This window comes from Lampetra fluviatilis, chromosome 13 (genome assembly GCF_964198595.1).
Source record: "Lampetra fluviatilis chromosome 13, kcLamFluv1.1, whole genome shotgun sequence".
Lineage (NCBI taxonomy): Eukaryota > Metazoa > Chordata > Hyperoartia > Petromyzontiformes > Petromyzontidae > Lampetra > Lampetra fluviatilis.
Genome location: NC_136287.1, coordinates 12,835,462 through 12,854,970, shown reverse-complemented (window position 1 = coordinate 12,854,970; position 19,509 = coordinate 12,835,462). Strand labels below are relative to the sequence as shown.

At 49.6% G+C, this 19,509-nt stretch overlaps 1 protein-coding gene across 1 annotated transcript in view; it reads right to left on the bottom strand.

Annotated features, from left to right (window-relative positions):
• The window catches only part of LOC144935551 (chondroitin sulfate proteoglycan 4-like), a 34,723-nt gene that overhangs the window by 10,048 nt on the left and 5,166 nt on the right, over nt 1-19,509 (bottom strand). The window contains exons 2-10 of the mRNA XM_078862314.1: nt 18,292-18,455; nt 12,800-16,495; nt 12,064-12,270; nt 10,160-10,444; nt 9,565-9,741; nt 8,423-8,621; nt 7,523-7,654; nt 6,007-6,182; nt 4,906-5,086 (exon numbers count right to left, since the gene is read on the bottom strand). Coding sequence (XP_078718440.1) covers nt 4,906-5,086; nt 6,007-6,182; nt 7,523-7,654; nt 8,423-8,621; nt 9,565-9,741; nt 10,160-10,444; nt 12,064-12,270; nt 12,800-16,495; nt 18,292-18,455 — 5,217 coding nt within the window. The remainder of the gene's footprint in view (nt 1-4,905; nt 5,087-6,006; nt 6,183-7,522; nt 7,655-8,422; nt 8,622-9,564; nt 9,742-10,159; nt 10,445-12,063; nt 12,271-12,799; nt 16,496-18,291; nt 18,456-19,509) is intronic.

The following is a 19,509-nucleotide window of genomic DNA, read 5'->3' as shown; positions in this document are numbered from 1 at the left end:
ACACTGCGGACGTACCGTTATATTACTAATTATTTTTCTAACATTTCAATGTACATTACATTTAAACCTAAACATATACGTGTTTTATTTCCACCCGACCTCGTGCAAACACGTCGTTGGTGGATTAAGATTGAAAAATGAACACGAGGAGTGAAGCGACTAGTGTCTTTACACGTTTAAAAATGTTCCCCAAGGAAGCGCACCATCGCATGCTGCACGTGTGAAGGTGGGATGCCGTGCTTAGGGCAGTTTGGGACAGCGTACATCATTTAGCGGTTGCAGCAGAAGGTGTAACAGGACCCTCGATCGTCTGGATAAAGGTCGGCTACTCTCCCGCAAGGAACGACACTGCCTGGTGGTCCAGCGCTTTGTAGAATTCGTCGCTGCCTCATCTCTGCCTTTGTAAACCACCACAGGCAAGAGATATTCTCAAACGTCAGGGAATGCTGGTTGAGGATGCTATTTGCGATCCACGATCTTGCTTCTTGGCTACAATATCGGTTGAATTGTGCGCTGCAAAATAAACCCTCTTTCTGGTGAACTTATTAAATCACAACTGACGCAATGAAATCAACTCTGCTGCCATTCTCTCCCCCACCCCTGCTCGATATTTCATGAACCTCGTTCTCCGCCTCCATGAAGGGACCCGCACTGAATGGTCTCACACCTATCTGGATTGTTTTGGCCTCCGAGAGGAGGTTTGGTATTTCTTTCAGCCACTCACGGTTGGCTCAACAACCCATTGCTGAAAGGGAGCTCACTGCTGGAAGACATCTACAGCATTCGTGCATTGGCAGACTCCTCGAATGCCCAGCGATCGTCCCACATTACGGCGATGATCAATCGCTTGCAACCCCCATGGCTAAGGGCCCACAACCCGCGTAATTATCTTCAATAGCATCCCTCATTTACTCACTGCCACTACTGCTCCTGGTCAAGGTCTCCTCAAATAGGCTCAACAATTTTCTGCGCACGAAGGCTCGTTTTTTTCTTTGCCTTCATTTGGCATTGGCGTTACTCTCGCGACTGACGAACTTGTTCATAATATTTACCGTGTCGCACGTAAATTAGCGAGCGCAGGACACCGAGTGTGGACAAAGCCCCACAAAACGCTGTGAATACGCAGCCCGGTTCGCGTGCGAGCGTGAAGTGGCGAGGCAAAAACCGAGTAAACTTTTCAGAGTGCCACCATCCTCAAACGAGCATTGGTGCCATGCTCCTTTCCATTGGAGATCCTGTGCTACAAGTGGGCAGTGTCGCATTTCCACATGTCTTCTTGGTGTGACGTCAAAAGCAGTGATACCACGTGGGGAGGTCTTGCAGAAGAACAGCCGATTTACATGTACGTTTATTTTTAAGTTATGCGTTTACAATGTATTACGTGTGCGTTTTACAACAACAAAACCCATCAAAAATACATAAATGTTTTTTTACAAATTAACGAGATTAAACCCAACATTGGCAAATGAATCATGCCATAACCTGGGGCTAATTCGAAATCCGTTTTTTCTATTTCTCTTGAAAAGATGTATCTAATTATTTATTTGGATTTTATATATCGATCGCGTCCCATTTTGTCAAGATGCTCTTGACGTGCAGATGCAATATGTAAAAATCCAAATCGCTGTAGTTTTGACAAAATCGCGATACAAAAAAACTCCCATTTTGCTCTTGAGCAAAAAAGGGGAAAATGTTCCAGTTACATAACGGTGGCACGTGACAGCGCGTTTCATGCCCGGCACAGGAAGTGATGAGCGCAAGAGAGCATGGAGCAGAAGTCGAGCACGTGTGGTTTTTGCGTTGGCTTACTTCTCGACGCATGTGGTTTTAAGCGATGAACGTTCGAACTATTAAACGAAAAAACTTTTTTTATTTTACCAGGTAAGGCCCACTGAGCTGTAGCTCTTTTTCAGAAGCGACCTGGCCACAAATGACAGCTCAATTAAGTATTTTATTACGTGGAAATTTATAGCAGCTAAATACTCAAAACGTATGTTTCTAAAGGTGGAAGTAAAAACCGGAAGACCTGGAGAAAAATCCACGTGGTCACGGGGAAAACATGTAAACAGAGTTGGGATCGAACCCACGACCTCCTGCATACCAGGCGAGGTAGTTAACATCTCACTACCGTTCTGCATTTCTCATGTCTGTGAGCGCACACCAAAGCTAATCATTTTTTTCGTAATTAAAATTGTGCAAGGATATATTTCTAAATAGTATTTGAATTAAATGAAAATCTCCGGACCTTTAATCAGGTCAGAGTAAATGTAATTCTTGTGTAAACACGTGGTGCCTTCTGGCACAAATCTGCCAAACAAAAGCACCATCACACCAGTACCCATAAACATAACAATAGACAATTCCATACAGTGAAAGAGATAAATAAAATATGTATAGTTGTTTATAATATACAAATAAAAGCAAGTTGTAGCTGTTGTATTTGGTGACATGCACAAGTTAAAATCGCGAGCACATGCAGTTTTAACGTAACTGAGATCAAATAAATTCCCAATTTCCGTCATGAACGTAACAAAAATCTCAGAGTATTTGCTGTGGGACAGCGCCACACGGTGCTGGGTCTGGGGAAGTGATTGCTGCGAGACGCATTGAGCGGATAGCCAATCCTGAAATTACTGCCAAAAATTACCGCTCGCTCGCTCGCTCGTGTCTCAGTCCGTTTGTCTGGTGAGGGTCGCGGCGGCAGCGCTTTGAGTAGTGGCGGTCCACACCTCCCTACTACACTACACTATACACTACTACACTATACACTACTACACTATACACTACTACACTATACACTACACTATACACTACTACACTATACACTACTACACTATATACTACTATACACTACTACACTATACACTACACTATACACTACGCTACTATACACGACTACACTTTACACTACTACACTATACACTACTATACACGACTACACTTTACACTACTACACTATACACTACTACACTATACACTACACTATACACTACTACACACTACTACACTATAACTACACTACACACTACTATACACTACTACACTACACACTATTACACTTTACACTACTGCACTATACACTACTATACACTATACACCACACTATACACTACTACACTATACACTACTATACACTATACACCACACTATACACTACACTACTATACACCGACTCTAGCTCTTCCTGGGGAATTCCCAGGCGTTCCCAGACCAGCCGAGCGTGTCCTGGGCTGGCCCCGGGGTCTTCGCCCATTACATACAGTATAATAATAATAATACAAATTGTAAGGGTAATTACGAGTAATAGCATTACTATTATTACTCACCTGCTCGTGCCATGGCTAAGTAATTGCTCTTATTATTCGCAACAATACTGCTACTGATTATACATAATTAGTGAAAACAAAAATCCCTGGCCTAAGTCACATTAGACCTTGTTTACGAATCGGTGTAAATGCAAAATGCCCCAACAGCCAAAGGAAAAGCAATGTGTCAAGGATCCAAAGAGTAGTTAGAGAAATGTCCCAAGCCACTTGTCATGGCTTCCTTTTCTTTAGAGTTAGTGATCACAACCGCACATTAAGATCTCTGACGACAGTTGCACATCTTGCGACTGTGTGTTGATGTCCCTGTCGCCTGCGCTCTACACCGTTTAACGCACTACGGCGTGGTCGTTTTTTTTGTACGTGCAAGTATAATTTTTTGCCAACGTGCACCCAGCAGTTGCGCTTAGACGAGGAAAATAACACCGGATGCAGAACACAATGCGGTCTGCGTGGCAAAGGCGACGCTAGGCACAAAGTGTCCCGACAAAAACAAGCACGATGCAAAAGCTGTCTCGCGCACTTTCTGTCGTAGCGTCTCGTGAGCAACAATCAACGATGACAAGGACCTGCCCTCTCTGGAGAGAGACGCAAGTAGAGCTAAATGTGTCCTTACAATGATTAAAATGGATGGACGTGATGTAATTAATTGGCACGTTCTGTTTACCTGACAACCCTTACTAGTTGGCTGTGTCGGGTGGTGGCGGGTTTTAACGATGCATTTATATATTTACGCGATCTAACCAATAGAACCTCTATTGTGAATTTTACATACTTTACAGAGGGTGTTTCTGTGTTGCAGAGGCTTCACTGTCTTCTTTGAAAATGTCTCTCTATTCTTCACCCAATATTTGTTTTTGTTAATCCTCGGGGCTCCACAGAGGGAACATTTTACAAGTCTCTGGCCCCGGTCTACAATGGGATTTGCGGAAAATAAAATGACAGCTTAAGGAAAGGGGAAGCCTTGACAAAGCAGTCGATTGACCATGGCTAAAGAAGACTGATGATGGTAGAAAGTGAAAATCTGGTGCATATATTATCAGAGCATGTTTGTGTGCAAGTTCACCACAAGTACTACGTGTGGTCAATGCAGACTTGATGCCTTGCAAAAGGTATCAAAGTGGTGTTTGAGCATCTTAACACCTGCTTTATTGCTCTATAGGGTAAAACCTATTATTATTTTCCATACTTTGACATTGGCGAAAAGGTCCCATAGAGATAAAACTGAATATTATTTATTGCTCCGACGATGCCGAAATATGCCCCGCTACTGAGACACGACGGTGGTGGATCGTTCAGTGGTCGGCGTGTGTTCGCGTGAACGCGCTGCGATCGTCGCGCACGGTCACCTGTTCATAATCAACGTTTTTGGGTTTAGATCGCGTTATTTATAAATGTGTCATAACCCTCCACCACCCGACACGGCCAATCAGTAAAAAAGTGGCACGTTGACAAAAGACTGATTGGCCGTGTCGGGTGGTGGAGGGTTACGACACATTTATAAATAACGCGATCTAAACCCAAAAACGTTGATTATGAATAATATTGGTCGTGAAAGCCTACGTGTTAAACTGACGGTCACCTGTGTTGGCGAGCAGCACGCCGCTCCTCCCGGCCGCGTTGTCAAAGGACACGCTGATGTGGAAGGTCTGTGCGGGCAGCTTGGAGGGCGTTGACGAAGCCTGGAAGACGAAGGAGTCTGTGGTGCTCCACTGCCCCATGTCGCCTCCCCGATGCTCGTACGCAATCAGTCCCTCCGCCACCTGGCCAATCACAAACGCCGCTCCGATCAGCGTGGTTGGCTACGCACGGTGCGAAAGAAGATCAACATACGTGCATACATAAGTTGCACTTTGGCTACCGCTAGATGGATCGGGGCGTTATCACACCGGTACTGTTGCCTTTTCGCAGAATGAAATCTGAACAAACTGCCACGTGGTTACGAGACATTTCACCCACAACAGACTAAAGGTGCAGCCCTGCAATGTCTTTGCTCACGCCACTGCGGGCAGAAGGGCCTCCAAGATAGTGAGGCTCTAGAGGGCCCCCGATAGAGCGTTAGCTGACCTACTCTTTGATGCTCGTCAGACACCTTGGAGGAAGGTGGTGGCAGCACCCACGTTTTAACTCGCCACACGTGACGCGACTGTTTGTGCACCCATTGATATGGATGGATGTGTGTATGGGGCATTTAAGAAACCTCCCCATTGTTTCAATGGGAGATCGAACCGGCGACATCACCTCTGGATTGTGAGTTCGGTGTGCTAACCCGATACACCGGCGGTAGCATCCCGTATTTTTTTTCTTCCAAAAGTATTTTATGAACAAAACGATATCAGGTACACAACACAGAGGATATGAACGGGGGGTTGACACCAGCACCAAACACATTTCGGATTGCAGTGCAATGGAGACCGGTCTGACCCGCATGTTTCAATAAACTGCTTCAACAAACTCTACAACCCCGTGGTGTCTTCCGAAGCTCCAATACTTCTGTAGGAGAAGGAAAAAAAAGGGAGGTTGGGGGAAGGAGGGGGAGTGCCTAAATGCCCTCATGCAGCATCCCCATAATTTAAAGAGACACTTTGAATGGCCAATAATTATGCCCCGAAAGGCCCAAGCAGAAATGGCTTCGGGTTTACGCTTTTGTCAAACTGCAGTGGAGTGCTGCAGCCGCCCGCACCTCCGCTTGGGTGAAGCTGTCTACGGCGGCCGTGGCGTTGTTGTTGGCTCCAGTCCGCACGATGCGGCCCAACCCGGGCTTGTCGATCACGGAGTAGACGACGGAGCGGTTGCTGGGGAACTTGTCGTCGTTGGTGACCACCTTGAGGTCCTGCTCAGTGATAGCGTGCAGGGACCCTGGATGGGGAGTGTCGCACACACAGAGAAGCAGAGGCACGCACAGAGCGTCTCGTGACTTGAGTTTACAATTGCCTGGAACGTGCAGCTCGATAGCTCTGCTGTGTGGGCTTTACCTGATAAGATGATACAATGGTTAGGTTTCATTTGTATATTTTTAAGTGATTTGTTCAGAGCATGGGATCTCCTTTGCCAGTACCAAAATATGATAATAGGTTTTTCCCCTTTTTTCTGGCAACAAAACAGTTGTTAAGCTGTTAAAACACCAAACTGAAACCTTTTACAAGGAATCACGTCTGCATTAACCACAATGCTTGTGGTCAGAATGCAAACATAAAACATACTCTGATAATATATGCATTGTCCTTGAAACTGATTGGTGCACACCAGAGACAGCTTTCTTTTGAGCCTCGTCTCAAACGGTGCTAGACCAGAGGACGCCAAAAGGCGAACTTTGCGCTCCTATCGTGTTTTTGTACTATTTGTTGTAACGTTCTGACCCCGTGTCGCGACTGGACATCTGTGAAAAAGAGCTTGATAGCTCATCGGATTCCTCTAGGATACATAAATATTCTGATTCTGATGTGTTCATCTAATCTCTTTGAAAATTAGAACGTGAGACTTGTTTTGTATTTCAGAATTGGCTAGCTGTGTGTTATGGTCAAAGGCTCTTCTTGGGAACAGAGAGAGTGGACATGTTGATCGAGTAATAGTTGGGGGGTGCACTTTACAGACATTAGTGTAAAGTGTGACCTTCAGTGATATGTCAATGTATCTGCCCTCTCTCTATCGAGAAGAATAGCCATTGTCTAAAATGTACGACCATTACATAAATCTCCAATTAATATTAAGTTTTAATTGTGAACATAGCGAGTACTTTTATTTTTTTTTATTTGTTATTGTGCATCGCTGCCAACACATCTCCTTTCCGCCTTGTTTGATTCAATGAGTTTTCGCACCACAAGCAAAGAAAAATCTGGATAACTTCCTCATTTCTTTTTTTCCAAAAATGCATTCGAAGGCAGCAAAGTGTCAACATTCATATGCAGCTCAACGGGAAAATATAAATGGCAGGCATTTTCTATATACCACAATTGATTTTACTGAAGCATTTTCGATACATATGTGACGAATATTTGTTTAATCCTGATTTGCTCACGAATATCAAGCTGCTGCTGCTGCTGCTGCCGGATGAACTTTGCTATATGTGTGAAAATAAACGAAACAAAACGTATCATTTTTTGTCGCCATCAACCGTTAACGCGACGCGCGTGTCCACAAGGGCACGGGATGTGGCGACACTAAGGGCAAGAGTTCCGCGAGCGTGCCAGGGCCCTCACCAGGATAGACGCTGAGTCCGTTGTTGACCTCCACACTGAGGACGAGCGGCTTGGCTGTGATGCTGAAGATCTGACGAGCAGCAAAGTTCACTCCATCCGTGACCTGGAAGTTGAATCCTCCAGAGGTCGCTCCTAATGGCAGAGGTGAGGATATGAAATCAAATAAAAAAACGATGTAAGCTTTAATTAAAGCACGTGGGTACAGTACAGAAACATAGCCAGCTGGAGTGGCCAGCTGGAATAAGGCATATGTTTATCTAAGTATAGCCGAAGCTCAGCTCAACCACATTGGCAATAGCATCTCTTTGTAGCACAAGACTCCTCCGTGACAGAATCCCTGTCAGAATCCCATTCAATTTCATGCAGATTTTAATGGAGCAATCGCCTGGAGAGGAATCGCAATTCCTGTGGGAACCATCCAGGCGGGATTCATATGAATCGAACGCGAATTTCTGCAGGAATCGCATCATAATAGTATTATTACAAAGGACAAACAGGCCCGCACTGGCAATAGGGCAGCAGTCCGTCGAGCAAATGGCTGGAGGGTCGGTCCATTCTGAGGGCCGGTCGGCCAGTCTGTGTGGGGAAATTGCAAATGTGATCAGACTAATAAAAAACATTTAAAAAAATTAAAATATTGTATTACCTCTAATGTGTATGCCTCATTGCTTATTTTACACTCTCAGTTCACATGAAGTCCTCGTATATTCACCAGCTGCAAAACATCTTCCTCACCAGCCCCCCAATATGTATTTTTGGACCCAGTCGCAAATGGGCGAACGAGATCGCACGACAATTTGGGCCCGGTGTGTTTACAAATTTGCCTTGGGAGCAATTTTTTGTCAAAAGTGCCGCCACTGCGAGCGAGCGACGCAGAGTTCCGTGACGCGGAGGCCTCACCGCGGTGCGCGAAGACGAGCGAGCCCGAGTCGACGTCCGCCTGCGTGAAGTTGAGCACCGGCTGGTTCGGCCGCTCCCGCAGGGCAACCAGGCCGTTGCTGGGAGGAGAGATGGAGTACGCCAACTCTTCCGGGGTGGTGTCTTTGTCCTCCGCCCTCAGGTCGGCTGACGTGATCTCCGTCACGGAGCCTACCCACACCTGCCAACGCATTTGGATGCGCTTTTACTTTTACTTTATGCACTCACGAATACCTCCGGTTTGTTCGCCATTGTCCAAGCGCTGGAAAAACCAGAACAAATTTCCAAAAAAAGAGAAGGGACTGCCCTGAAATTGCTTGCTCATGCTGCCACCGTTGGTGGAAGGACTTCCATTGGAGGGAGCTCTAGAGACCCCGTGTTGGCTTCACCTTACACGCTGGCCAGACGTCTTGGAGAAAGTAGGAGTACCCACACTTTACCCCACCACACGTAACCTGCCGATCGACTCACTTTGGTGGACCCATTTACACTGCTGGGCAGCAGGCGGGAGGAATGAAGAAACTTGCACCGCTGTTTCAAATGCCATGCCAGGTGATTGACCCGGTGACCTTTGGTGAGCAAGTCTGGTGTGCTAGCCAAACCACAAAAATCAACCTCTATAGAAAGTAAACCGATTCGTACAGAAAGAACACGAGACAATGTTTATCCAGCCACAGCTGGCAAACGACTCTTTTTGGGGCATGCCACCCTCTCTCTCTCTCTGCAGCTGGGGGCTCGGTAAGCAGAACCCGAGGTGTTTCGGTGGTAGAATCGCCTGACAATTTGACGATTCGTTTTTTACGTAAGTGTGATGTATTACGTTCGCACGACATTCATTAACCATTCAATTAATTTGATCCGTTAATTGATACTAAATTGACTCATAAAACGAAACCAAAATACTCGATGACTCATCCTCCTCTCATCTGCTCAATCGAAGGACACGAATGAAATCCTCACAGCACTAACAGGTATCCACAGCTCTCGGGAACATCCCGCACGATGTAGCCGCGTAAAGCACCAGCGAGTGGCACGGTAGCTGGACGAGCACACGGCTACGCCGCCGCGAACTCACGCAGCCGGCCAGCTCCCCCGCGAGGCTCCGCGCGACGACGCCTCCTCACCTTGAGGACCTGGTTGGTGGTGACGACGGGAGGCTCGTCGTTGACGGCGGAAACGGCGACCGGCACGACCGTCGGCTTGCTGCGCTTGTGCAGTTCGTCGTCGACAGCCACCAGCGTGAAGTTGTCATCGCGGGTCTCGCTGCCGTCGTGCACGTAGTACACCAGCTCTCGCTCCACCTGCGCAGACGCAGCGGCCGCGGGGGGGGGGGGGGGGGGTGGAGGGGGGGTGGGGTGGCCGTGGTCATCATCGCAGAGGCCGACGGTGCTGACAACCGTTCCCGATACAAACCAGGGGTGCGGCGATGGAGCGGTGGTTAGCGCATTGTGCCGTTGTGAAGTTGCTATTGACTATTTTTTTTATTTACCAGCTATGTGGCTCTATTTTTCAGAAGCGACCTGGCCACGAATGATAGCTCAACGAAGTGGCTTATCATCACGTGCATAATTATATCAGCCAAATTCTCCTCCTGCATACCAGGTGAGGTGGTTAACATCTCCCAGCTACCGAGGCGCCCAATCGTCCGAGAGCTTCCCGCCTCGACGACCTCGGCCTCGTCACGGCGAGAGGTTCGACGCCGAGGAATGGCCCCCGCACCTGCCGACTGGTGAAGGCGGCGAGGGCCACTCCAGGTTGGTCGACGCCCTCCACGCGCCCGTGCTTGGGCGGCTCGGACACCCGGAACTCGAGTTGACGCCTCGCGAAGTGGGGGCTGTCGGCGGCGACGAGCAAGGCCGCGGAGCCGCCCTCGCGCACCGCCAGCACGCCGCCGCCCGGCAGCCGCAGGGGGATGAGGCGCGGCAGGACGTCGACGGCCACCAGCAGTGCCGGCAGTGGCGCTGACACGCCGTTGCCCACGTCCAGGGAGAAGCTGTCGTTAAGCTGCGGGGCCGTTAAAGAGGTCGGTGGGTAGGTGGGTAGGGCGGGGAGGGGAGGGGAAAAAAACACGAATTTTTGAAAATATTTCGCCAATGTCTTTAATGTTGATCATTCTGTTGCCGGACGGTTGTTTGCGGGTTTATAAACCCCGGTATAAAACTATTTTTTACCATGTAAGGCCCACCGAGCTATATAGCTATTTTTCAGAAGCGACCTGGTCACAAATGATAGCTCAACAAAGTGGCTTATCACGTGGAAATTTATAGCAGCCAAATACTCTACACACAATTCTAAATATTCTTCGTTCTTTCGGTAAAGTCACGTAGAAGGGAAAAAATAAAATAATAAAAATATAAAACAATAAAAAATTATCACGACGTTTCGACTGCAACACAAGCAATCATCAGGTGTGAAATCCACAGCAAGAAAATTTTCTTGTGGAAACAATTCTCACGACGTTCTGACTGCAACACAAACAGTCATCATCAGGTGTGAAATCCACAGCAATAATTTTTTCTTGTGGATTTCACACCTGATGATGATTGCTTGTGTTGCAGTCGAAACGTCGTGAGAATTTTTTTATTGTTTTATATTTTTATTATTTGATTATTTCCCTTCTATGTGACTTTACCGAAAGAACCAAGAATATGAATCCCTGCAGTCACGAAAGCTTTAAATCAAAACTTTTCTAAATGTCGAGGGAAAAACCAGAGGACCCGGAGAAAAATCCATGCAACCATGGGGAGACACGCAAACTCCAAATATACAGGCGTCAGGTTCGGGATCGAACCCACGACCTCCTGTATACAAGTGAGGTAGTTAACATCTCGCCACCGTGATGCTACCGATTGATAGTGGCTAATTAAACACGTGGTTAATGTGTTTAACTTCGGAGAATGACCGTAGCATTATTACGTGTGCGGTCGGGAGGTTGCCCAGCTCCCTGGGCAAGAGGAGATTGAGGAGAGTCCAAGGCTGGCTGGCTGTGAGGCCGCTAGAGGGTGCTATAGCGGTGATCCCCGACCGACTTGGTTGTGACTTTCAATTATTTTCATTGAAGGACGTTTACAGTACGCGTCGGACTCTCCTGCCATGGGAATGGTGACTGTAAAACGACAGTAAAACTGATATTTTAATTCCCAGAGCTGGAATTTTGTCAAATGAAGTGAAAAACCACCGGTTCCTGATGGTGAAATATTGCCATACGGTATGGGGAAGCCTCATAAAATATGACACTCGAGGGCACCCCATTTTGTGGACACGTAACACTCACACGCCACTCACTTGAAATTCACCACTCACCAGTCATCAACCCAGCTGACCCTCACCACTCACCCGATACCAGTCACCAATCACTGGATGCTTGACATCGGAATATTAAATATATCGGCTGTATATCACAACGCTCGTATACGTACCATGGAGGGATTGATCCAACCTAGAAATGTTGCCATTTATTTCTGCTCGCGCGAGACCACGAGAAAGCCATCGAATGCCAAATTCAGGAAAGCTAAACCTGCGAACCTCGTGGTTTGGTGGGAGTCAAGACTTACGACGGTGGAAATGCCGCCTTGCCCTCGAAATGGAAAATGTCACTCAAAATGGTGCGAGCGAGTGCCTACCTGTCCAGGCGAGGTGTGGACGTACTGCACGCGGTTCAAGTTGACGTCCAGCTGCGTGAAAGCCTCCAGTTGCTGCGCTAGCGAGCCCTCGTACTGCTCCTCCTCCTCCTCCTCCCCGTGCGCCACCAGACGACGCAGGAAGCCGTGCCGGGGCGGCTCCCTCACCGTGAACACCAACTCGGCCGGCGGGCTCACTTCGTGCGTGACCTGCCGCACCGCGGGAACGCAGCGACAACGGGCGCGTGTAACTCGCGCTGACCAAGCGTGGAAGGGAAAGGTAAGGGGGCGCGGCCCGCAGATGTCTCTCCTCAAGCCACCGCTGGCAGGAGGGCCTCCACTAGAGGGAGACATTTTGGCAACTCTTCCACGCTGCCCACAATTGATCTCACCACATGCGAGCTGCTGGCCGACTGTGGTGTACCCGTTTATACTGCTGGGAGGAGAGGGGGTGAGGGTTGGATTTAGTGGGCAATTTTACTAATTTGGCACATGGCTGACTCTCTTTCCACCCTGTGAAGCAGACAGCGTGGTATTTTTGGTTCATGAAACCACAAAATTGACCAGGACGGCTGCTGGCATCGATCTGTGAATCTCTGCAACAAGTGTAAAACGCGCTATCGCTTCGTCGTCAGCCCCGATGAATATCACACACACTTTGTCATCTCTGCGCCCTGCACCGACGCTCGTGCTGAACTTTGCAGGAGCATCGCTGCAGCAATCGCCACCGCCGCCGCACCTGAAGGCTGGCGCTGCCGATGGACACGGGCTCCTCCTCTCCCACAACGAGGCTCGCGTTGCGCACGACGGCGGGTGGCTTCTCGTGGCTCTCCAGGAATATGCGAACGGACAGGGAGCCCTCCACCCGCATCTCCGCTCCCTCGCCGTGCCCTCGCAGCTCCACGACGAATCGAAAGCGATCGTGCAGCCCGCCGCGGCCGCCGTCGTGCCGGTACGTCGCCCTACCCATCCGCAGGTCGCTCCGCGTGAACGACTCGGCCGGGTGGCCGTCCAGCAGCAGCCGCCCGTGCATCGGCGACTCGGTCACCCGAAACGCGACGTCGCCGTCGTCCCGCACGTCCACGTTGGTGTCGACGCTCAGGTTCGCCGCGGCGATGGCCCGCGAGTGTCCCCTGCGCACGAGCAGGCCCGTGCCGTTGTTGACCCGGACGTACGGCTCGCTCGCCGCGACCTCCAACAGCGCGGTCACCTGGTGCTTCCCGTCCGACACCCACAGGACGAAGCGACCCTGGTCTGCGCCCCGGTGCGCGAAGAGCACCCGGCGCTCCGCTAGATCTCCCTGGCGGAACTGGTAGAGCTTCTTGCCGGGGTCGTCCTCCGCCACCAGCTCGCCGTTGGGGATGCCGCGCCTCGTGTACACGAGCGCGGCGTCGTCCGAGTCGACGTCGGCGTCGTGGTAAGCCAGGTCGGAGAGGGTGAGCAGCTTGTGGCCGTTCCGTACCACCCGGAGCACGCGGTCCACCGTGCGGGCGGGCTTCTCGTCGTTCCGAAGCTGCACCGTGACGTTGAAGGCTTCGTTGAACGTTGACGAGAAATTCAGGTCCGTGGGAGTGGCGGAGAAAGTGAACCGGTCTTCGGCGGTCTCGGAATCGTCATGGATGTACATGAGCCGTTTGTTCACTATGTCCTCGTTTGTGAAGGTTGTTACGTTGTCGTTACTATCTGCAGAGTCGGAGAGGTTGATTTTCTTGAGTTTTCCATGCCTTGGGCTTTGTTTAATCTGGTAGCGAAAGTTTTGTGTGTTTAGGGTTTTCAAAAACAGCTCGTTCTTCGTAATAAGTTTTCCCTCGCCTTCTACGACGCTAAGCCCATTGTTAGTAACCTCAATTGCCTCGGAATCGGCTTTTATTGTGAAACGAAAACTGTGCAATTTGGACTTGAGGCGCTGGGCCACAACGTGAAACCATACGATGTCTTCCATGTCGGACTTGGCTCTTTCCTTTAGCAAGTAGGAAACGCTTCCACTCCTCACGTCGCGCTGCGTAAACGACGCATTGGCCATCAACTTCACGTCTCCCAGGTACAAATGACCTTTAGCGGGCAGGGTAATGATGTCGTACTTAATGTCTGCGTCGCTCACTTTGGCCCCCTCCACTCGCGTCTGCAGGTTCTTCTGCGTCAAGTGCGCTCGCTCGACCTTGTCAAGCTCCAAGGACCTGTTGTTCACGACCTTGAGCTTCGCCGGACTGACACGGATCGCGAATTCCTGCGGCTCCTCCAAAACCTTTCCGAAAACGGACACCTTGAATCGGAAGCGATCGGTGACGCCGGCGGCGATGTTGGCGCCATCGCTGAGGGCGTAGCTCACGTGCTTCCTCTCCATCGCGCGCTGCGTGAACGACTCGGCCCTCCTCCACCTCCCGTTGGATTCGTACAGCCGCAGGATTTCCCCGTGCTTGGGCAGCTCCGTGACGCTGTACTGTATCTCCACGTCCTGGTCCGCTGCGTTGGTGCGCACCGAGAGGTTTGCGGTGAGAATCAACGCCGATCCTTCCAGCGCCGACACGGATATCCCGGTGTTGTTCTCCACGCCAAACTCACCGGGGATAGCGAGGAGCCGGAGCACCACGGTGTTGCTCACCTTTTCCCCGTCGCTCACGCGCAAAGCGATCCGCGAGTTCCTGATCAAGCCGTGGTGCACAAAGTACACGTCCCCCGCCCGCATGTCCGCGTATGAAAAGTATGTGATGACCTTGCCCGGTTCCCGTGTGCTCTCCAGGTGACCGGCTCCCGCGTTCAAGTTGCCCAGGACGGAGATCTTCAGCTCGGCGGCGTCTGTGTCCGCGTCGATGGCTTGCAGTACGTCCGGGGTGAGCTTTTTCCTACTTTGTTCCACAAGCGTGAACAGGTTCCCGGTTGGAAGCACCAACTCCGGAGGATCGTTTACCGGCAACACGGTTATGTTAAAGACGTACCGCTCCTTCAGTCCATTGAGGACGACGTCGGGCATTTTATTCCTGTTGCCGGTCACGTAGAGCTCGAAGGTGAACGTGTCACCCGGGGCCTCGGAGCCGTCGTGCACGTACACCACCCGCTCCTGAGACACATCCAGGAGGTTGAACACCACGTGCCCTGCGCTCGGTGCATCTGACTCAGTCTCTGGCACGGCACCGCTGACCTTAATCTTGCCGTGCCACGGCCCGCTCAAAACTCTGAAGAACAACTGCGATGGTCGATTTCCCAGTGCCTGGAGGTTCACGTTCGTTCTGATATTTTTGTAATTCAAGTTTGCTTTCCCCCCTTCCGGTAACTCCAGCTCGTGCAGGAGCAGAAGAGGAGGCTCCGTGGGCTTAATGGTGGTGGAGGTAGCGGCAGCCGTGGTGGCAACAGTGGTCGTTGGCGCCTTTGTCGGCGGCGCAGTCGGCCTCGTGGTGCCCTTAACTCTCCGCGGTTTGGTTGTCGGCGTGACGGGCGCCTTGAGTTTGGCGGTCGGGGCTGCTGTCGCCACGCCGTCCCGACAGCCCACGGCGATGTCCTTGGACACCTGCACGTCCTGCAGGCTCCGCCGCTCCCCGTCCACCCTCAGGTCGCGCAAGCAGCCGCGCAGCGACCCGCCCATTCCTCGGCTGCTGCCGCCCCTCAGCGAGACCAGGCCGTTCCTCCGCGCCTCGGCTCTCGTGCTGGAGTCCACGCCACCGACGAACAGGGGCTCGCCGCTGCGCCGCAGCTCCAGGAACTTGCGGGTGTCAACCACCACGAAGCTCTCTGTCACGGTATTGTTATCCACCCTCAACGTGACGTGCCGGGCGGTGAAAGCGAAATGGACGTGGTGCCAGCGGCTGTCGTTCACCATGGTCTTGGGACTCATGACCACGGTTCTTTCGCCGACGTTGAGGAGTGACCACAAGCGGCCCTCGCGTATTTCGAGCGCTGCAAACGGAGGATTTTTGCCCGCCCGGAAGTGGTAGAGCAAGATGCCACTCTTGACACTCACGCGCACCTGGAACTCAAAGACCGCCTTGCCGCTGTCCCCCCAGACGGGTGGGAACGCCAAGTATGACCACGGGCTGAAGAAGCTAACGGCATCATCGGGGTTGGCCTCAAACTCAGGGCTGCAGCCTGCCGAGACCTCGTGCACCGTCTTGTGACCGGCGTACGACCGCAAGGACGCCAGAATGTCGTGCCTATTGAAGACCGCTTCCTCCACGCAGCCCCTGAAGGACTGCACGCCTCCGCGGCCGGTGAGGTAGGGCCGCTCCAGGCTGCCGATCCCGCCAAGCAGAAGGCCGTGCTGGATGTTCAGCTCCTGCAGCTGACCTGGGAGGCGCGCTGAGCTGGGTGCGCGGCCGTCCACCGTCATGGTAACCGCCTCCCCCTTGCGCTGAACTCTCACGCGGTGCCACTCCAGGTCATTCATGCGCACGCCAGGCTCGGTCCGTAGCACGCCCTCTCCGGAGCCCAGCTCCATTCGCAGCTGCATCCGTGCAAAACATACGAGGAAATGGGGAAAAAAGCATTAAACGTAGATTGCAAAAAAAAAACGTTAAGAGCATCAGTGTAGTAAATTGATTAAAGATGTAATGCCAGTTCAACGATCCAATCCCTAATACTGCAGAGGTGTGTGTTTTCGTTGCTGTTTCAAATGAACAATATCTACAATACTGTAATTTGACTATACAGTATTGCAGTTTGTCACCGTTGTATCCCAGACCCCCTGGACTTGGCATATGCCTTTGAAAAGTGGACAGCGAACATGTGTCCCTGCCAATAAGTGTGCATAGGTTATTTTTAACTCACTGGCTAAAAATACAGTTGCAGATCAGCGGGAGTTCGCCGCAAAGGTTCAACAATGTCAATGTTATGGAGGCCTATTTTTCACTGACTCTCCCTCGACTGTGGATTGCTATTCCATCGATTAAAGATGTTACTTTCTGCGAGTGTAAGGATGGAACGCCTTTGCCACTAAACACCACTGTAGATTCACCTTTACATGTTAATGTTGGTAATTGGATTGTTAGCGCCCTATCCTATGAATCCAGCGAGCTAAGTTCGAGTCTAGGCCATGGCTAACATCAATGGTGATATTTTAAGCAGTATTGTGCAACCGCATCACCTGTCCACGTTGATCAGCGTGGTAAAGTACGGTCAAACACTCTCCATGACAAATACGGTACGGGAAGGCCTTTTCAAATATGTAAACATTCTTATTTTAAAGGACAATTAATCTTCATTAAGCATGTTATTCTCCCTCAAAGAGAATCTGTGAATACAGAGATGAAAGGCAACCCATTTTCTGGGATCCGAACGATCTATTCGTGAGAGATCAGATGGTGGACAATGCAAAGCTGATGCTTGAAATGCCGTTTTTGAATCGTATTTCAAGGTGTGTGTTTTAAAACAGTATGAAGAGAGTGATTGACGAACGATAAACAAAGCGCTTACAGTTGTTAAAACAAGTGGTTTAAGGCGTGCAGTGATCCCTCGATCGCTTACAAGGTTTCACCTGTCATCCGGTACTCACAGCTTTCCAGTGCATTAGGTCAGCCCAGATGTTTGTGCTAGATTAGTTCATCATATCGTGCTGTGCTGCAGAAACAAAGATGATCCCCTGCTGTGGGTGGGCTAACTCATTTGCTCACTACACATGTAATAAAGATTACTCCCCTCGATTTTGTAATTTAACGTGGCCGAAAATATTACGCACATTATAAAAGTCTGAAGCAAAAAGTACCAAATTACACTGGTCAACAAAAAAAAAATTCTGGTCTGTTGCAGCTGTTTTAGACTAATTTCAGGGTGCTGATTCCAAATCTGATCTCATATTTGCTCTATCACATCTCATTTTTATGCTATCGGCACACCCCATTTTCATTGATTTTACCCCAAATTAACTCTGTCACTTATGATTGCAAGTTGTTGCGAGTCAGTGACTGCTTTAATGTTAAAATATGGTGCTGTATTTTTAGGATAGTGTGTTTATAATATCATTTTATGTAGATATCCACATTTATTTAATATTTTTCTTCTGCAGTTTTTATTGAAAATGCAATATTTGATATCTCAAAAAACCTGATGTGATAGACAAAAACTGATGCCAGATTTGGAATCAGCACCACAAAATTACATTAAAACCGTTGGAATACCTTATGCCAGAAAAAGTGTGTTGAGCAGTGTAATCCCAGCCTATTCGGGATGTTGCAAGAACAACAACAGCAACGTACAAATTCGTTTATTTTCCTGTGAAACAAAAGTACTCTCCCAGGCGCCCACCTGCAAGCGCCCGGCGCGTAGCTCCAGCAGGCAGTAGTCGCTGCTGCCTGCGGCCAGGAACAGCAGCGCGTTCCGCTGGTGCGTACGGAAGCGCAGACTCAGCTCCGTTTGGTCAGACGCCTCGGTCAGCAGAAGCTCCACGTAGCTGTCTCCGAAGAACGAAGCTGCGTGCACGCAACGCACAAGAGTGGCTTGAACAACGCACGAGAGGGGCTTGAACAACGCACGAGAGCGTCTTGAACAATGCAAGAGAGTGGCACAGCGCATGATAGCGGCCTAAACAATGCATGAGTGTGGCCTGAACAACGCACGAGAGTCGCTTGAACAACGCACGAGAGTGGCTTGAACAACGTATGAAAGTGACTTGAACAATGCACGAGAGTGGCTTGAACAACGTATGAAAGTGGCTTGAACAACGCACGAGAGTGGCTTGAACAACGCATGAAAGTGGCTTGAACAACGCACGAGAGTGGCTTGAACAACGTATGAACGTGGCTTGAACAACGCACGAAAGTGGCTTGAACAACGCATGAAAGTGGCTTGAACAACGCACGAGAGTGGCTTGAACAACGCATGAAAGTGGCTTGAACAACGCATGAAAGTGGCTTGAACAACGCACGAGAGTGGCTTGAACAACGTATGAAAGTGGCTTGAATAACGCATGAGAGGGGCTTGAACAACGCATGAAAGTGGCTTGAACAACGCATGAAAGGGGCTTGAACAACGCACGAGAGTGGCTTGAACAACGCATGAAAGTGGCTTGAACAACGCACGAGAGGGGCTTGAACAACGCACGAGAGTGGCTTGAACAACACACGGGGGGAGGGGGGCACCCGGCTGTATGTATCCTTTTAGTGGCATTTTAAAAAGTTAAAGGCCAATAAGATTCACCATCTCATTCGTAAAGGGGGCATGTGTAATAATGAACAAAAATATCTAATGCATGACGCTAATATTATTCTGTAATGACATTATATATTTTTCTTCCAGAAATCTGATTGGAGAATAAAATATTAACCGTCACAATGAATAATGACATTCATTACAACACATGTTTTCACCATTTATGCGTATTGGGCTTTCTTCCAAATGTGAAAGGGGATATCTGGAACACACTGTATATTAATATAGTACATCTACTATAGATATAGTACATCTACTATATTAATGCACAGTACTTTATATTTATCTGCAGGCATCTGCTTATCATAACAAGAT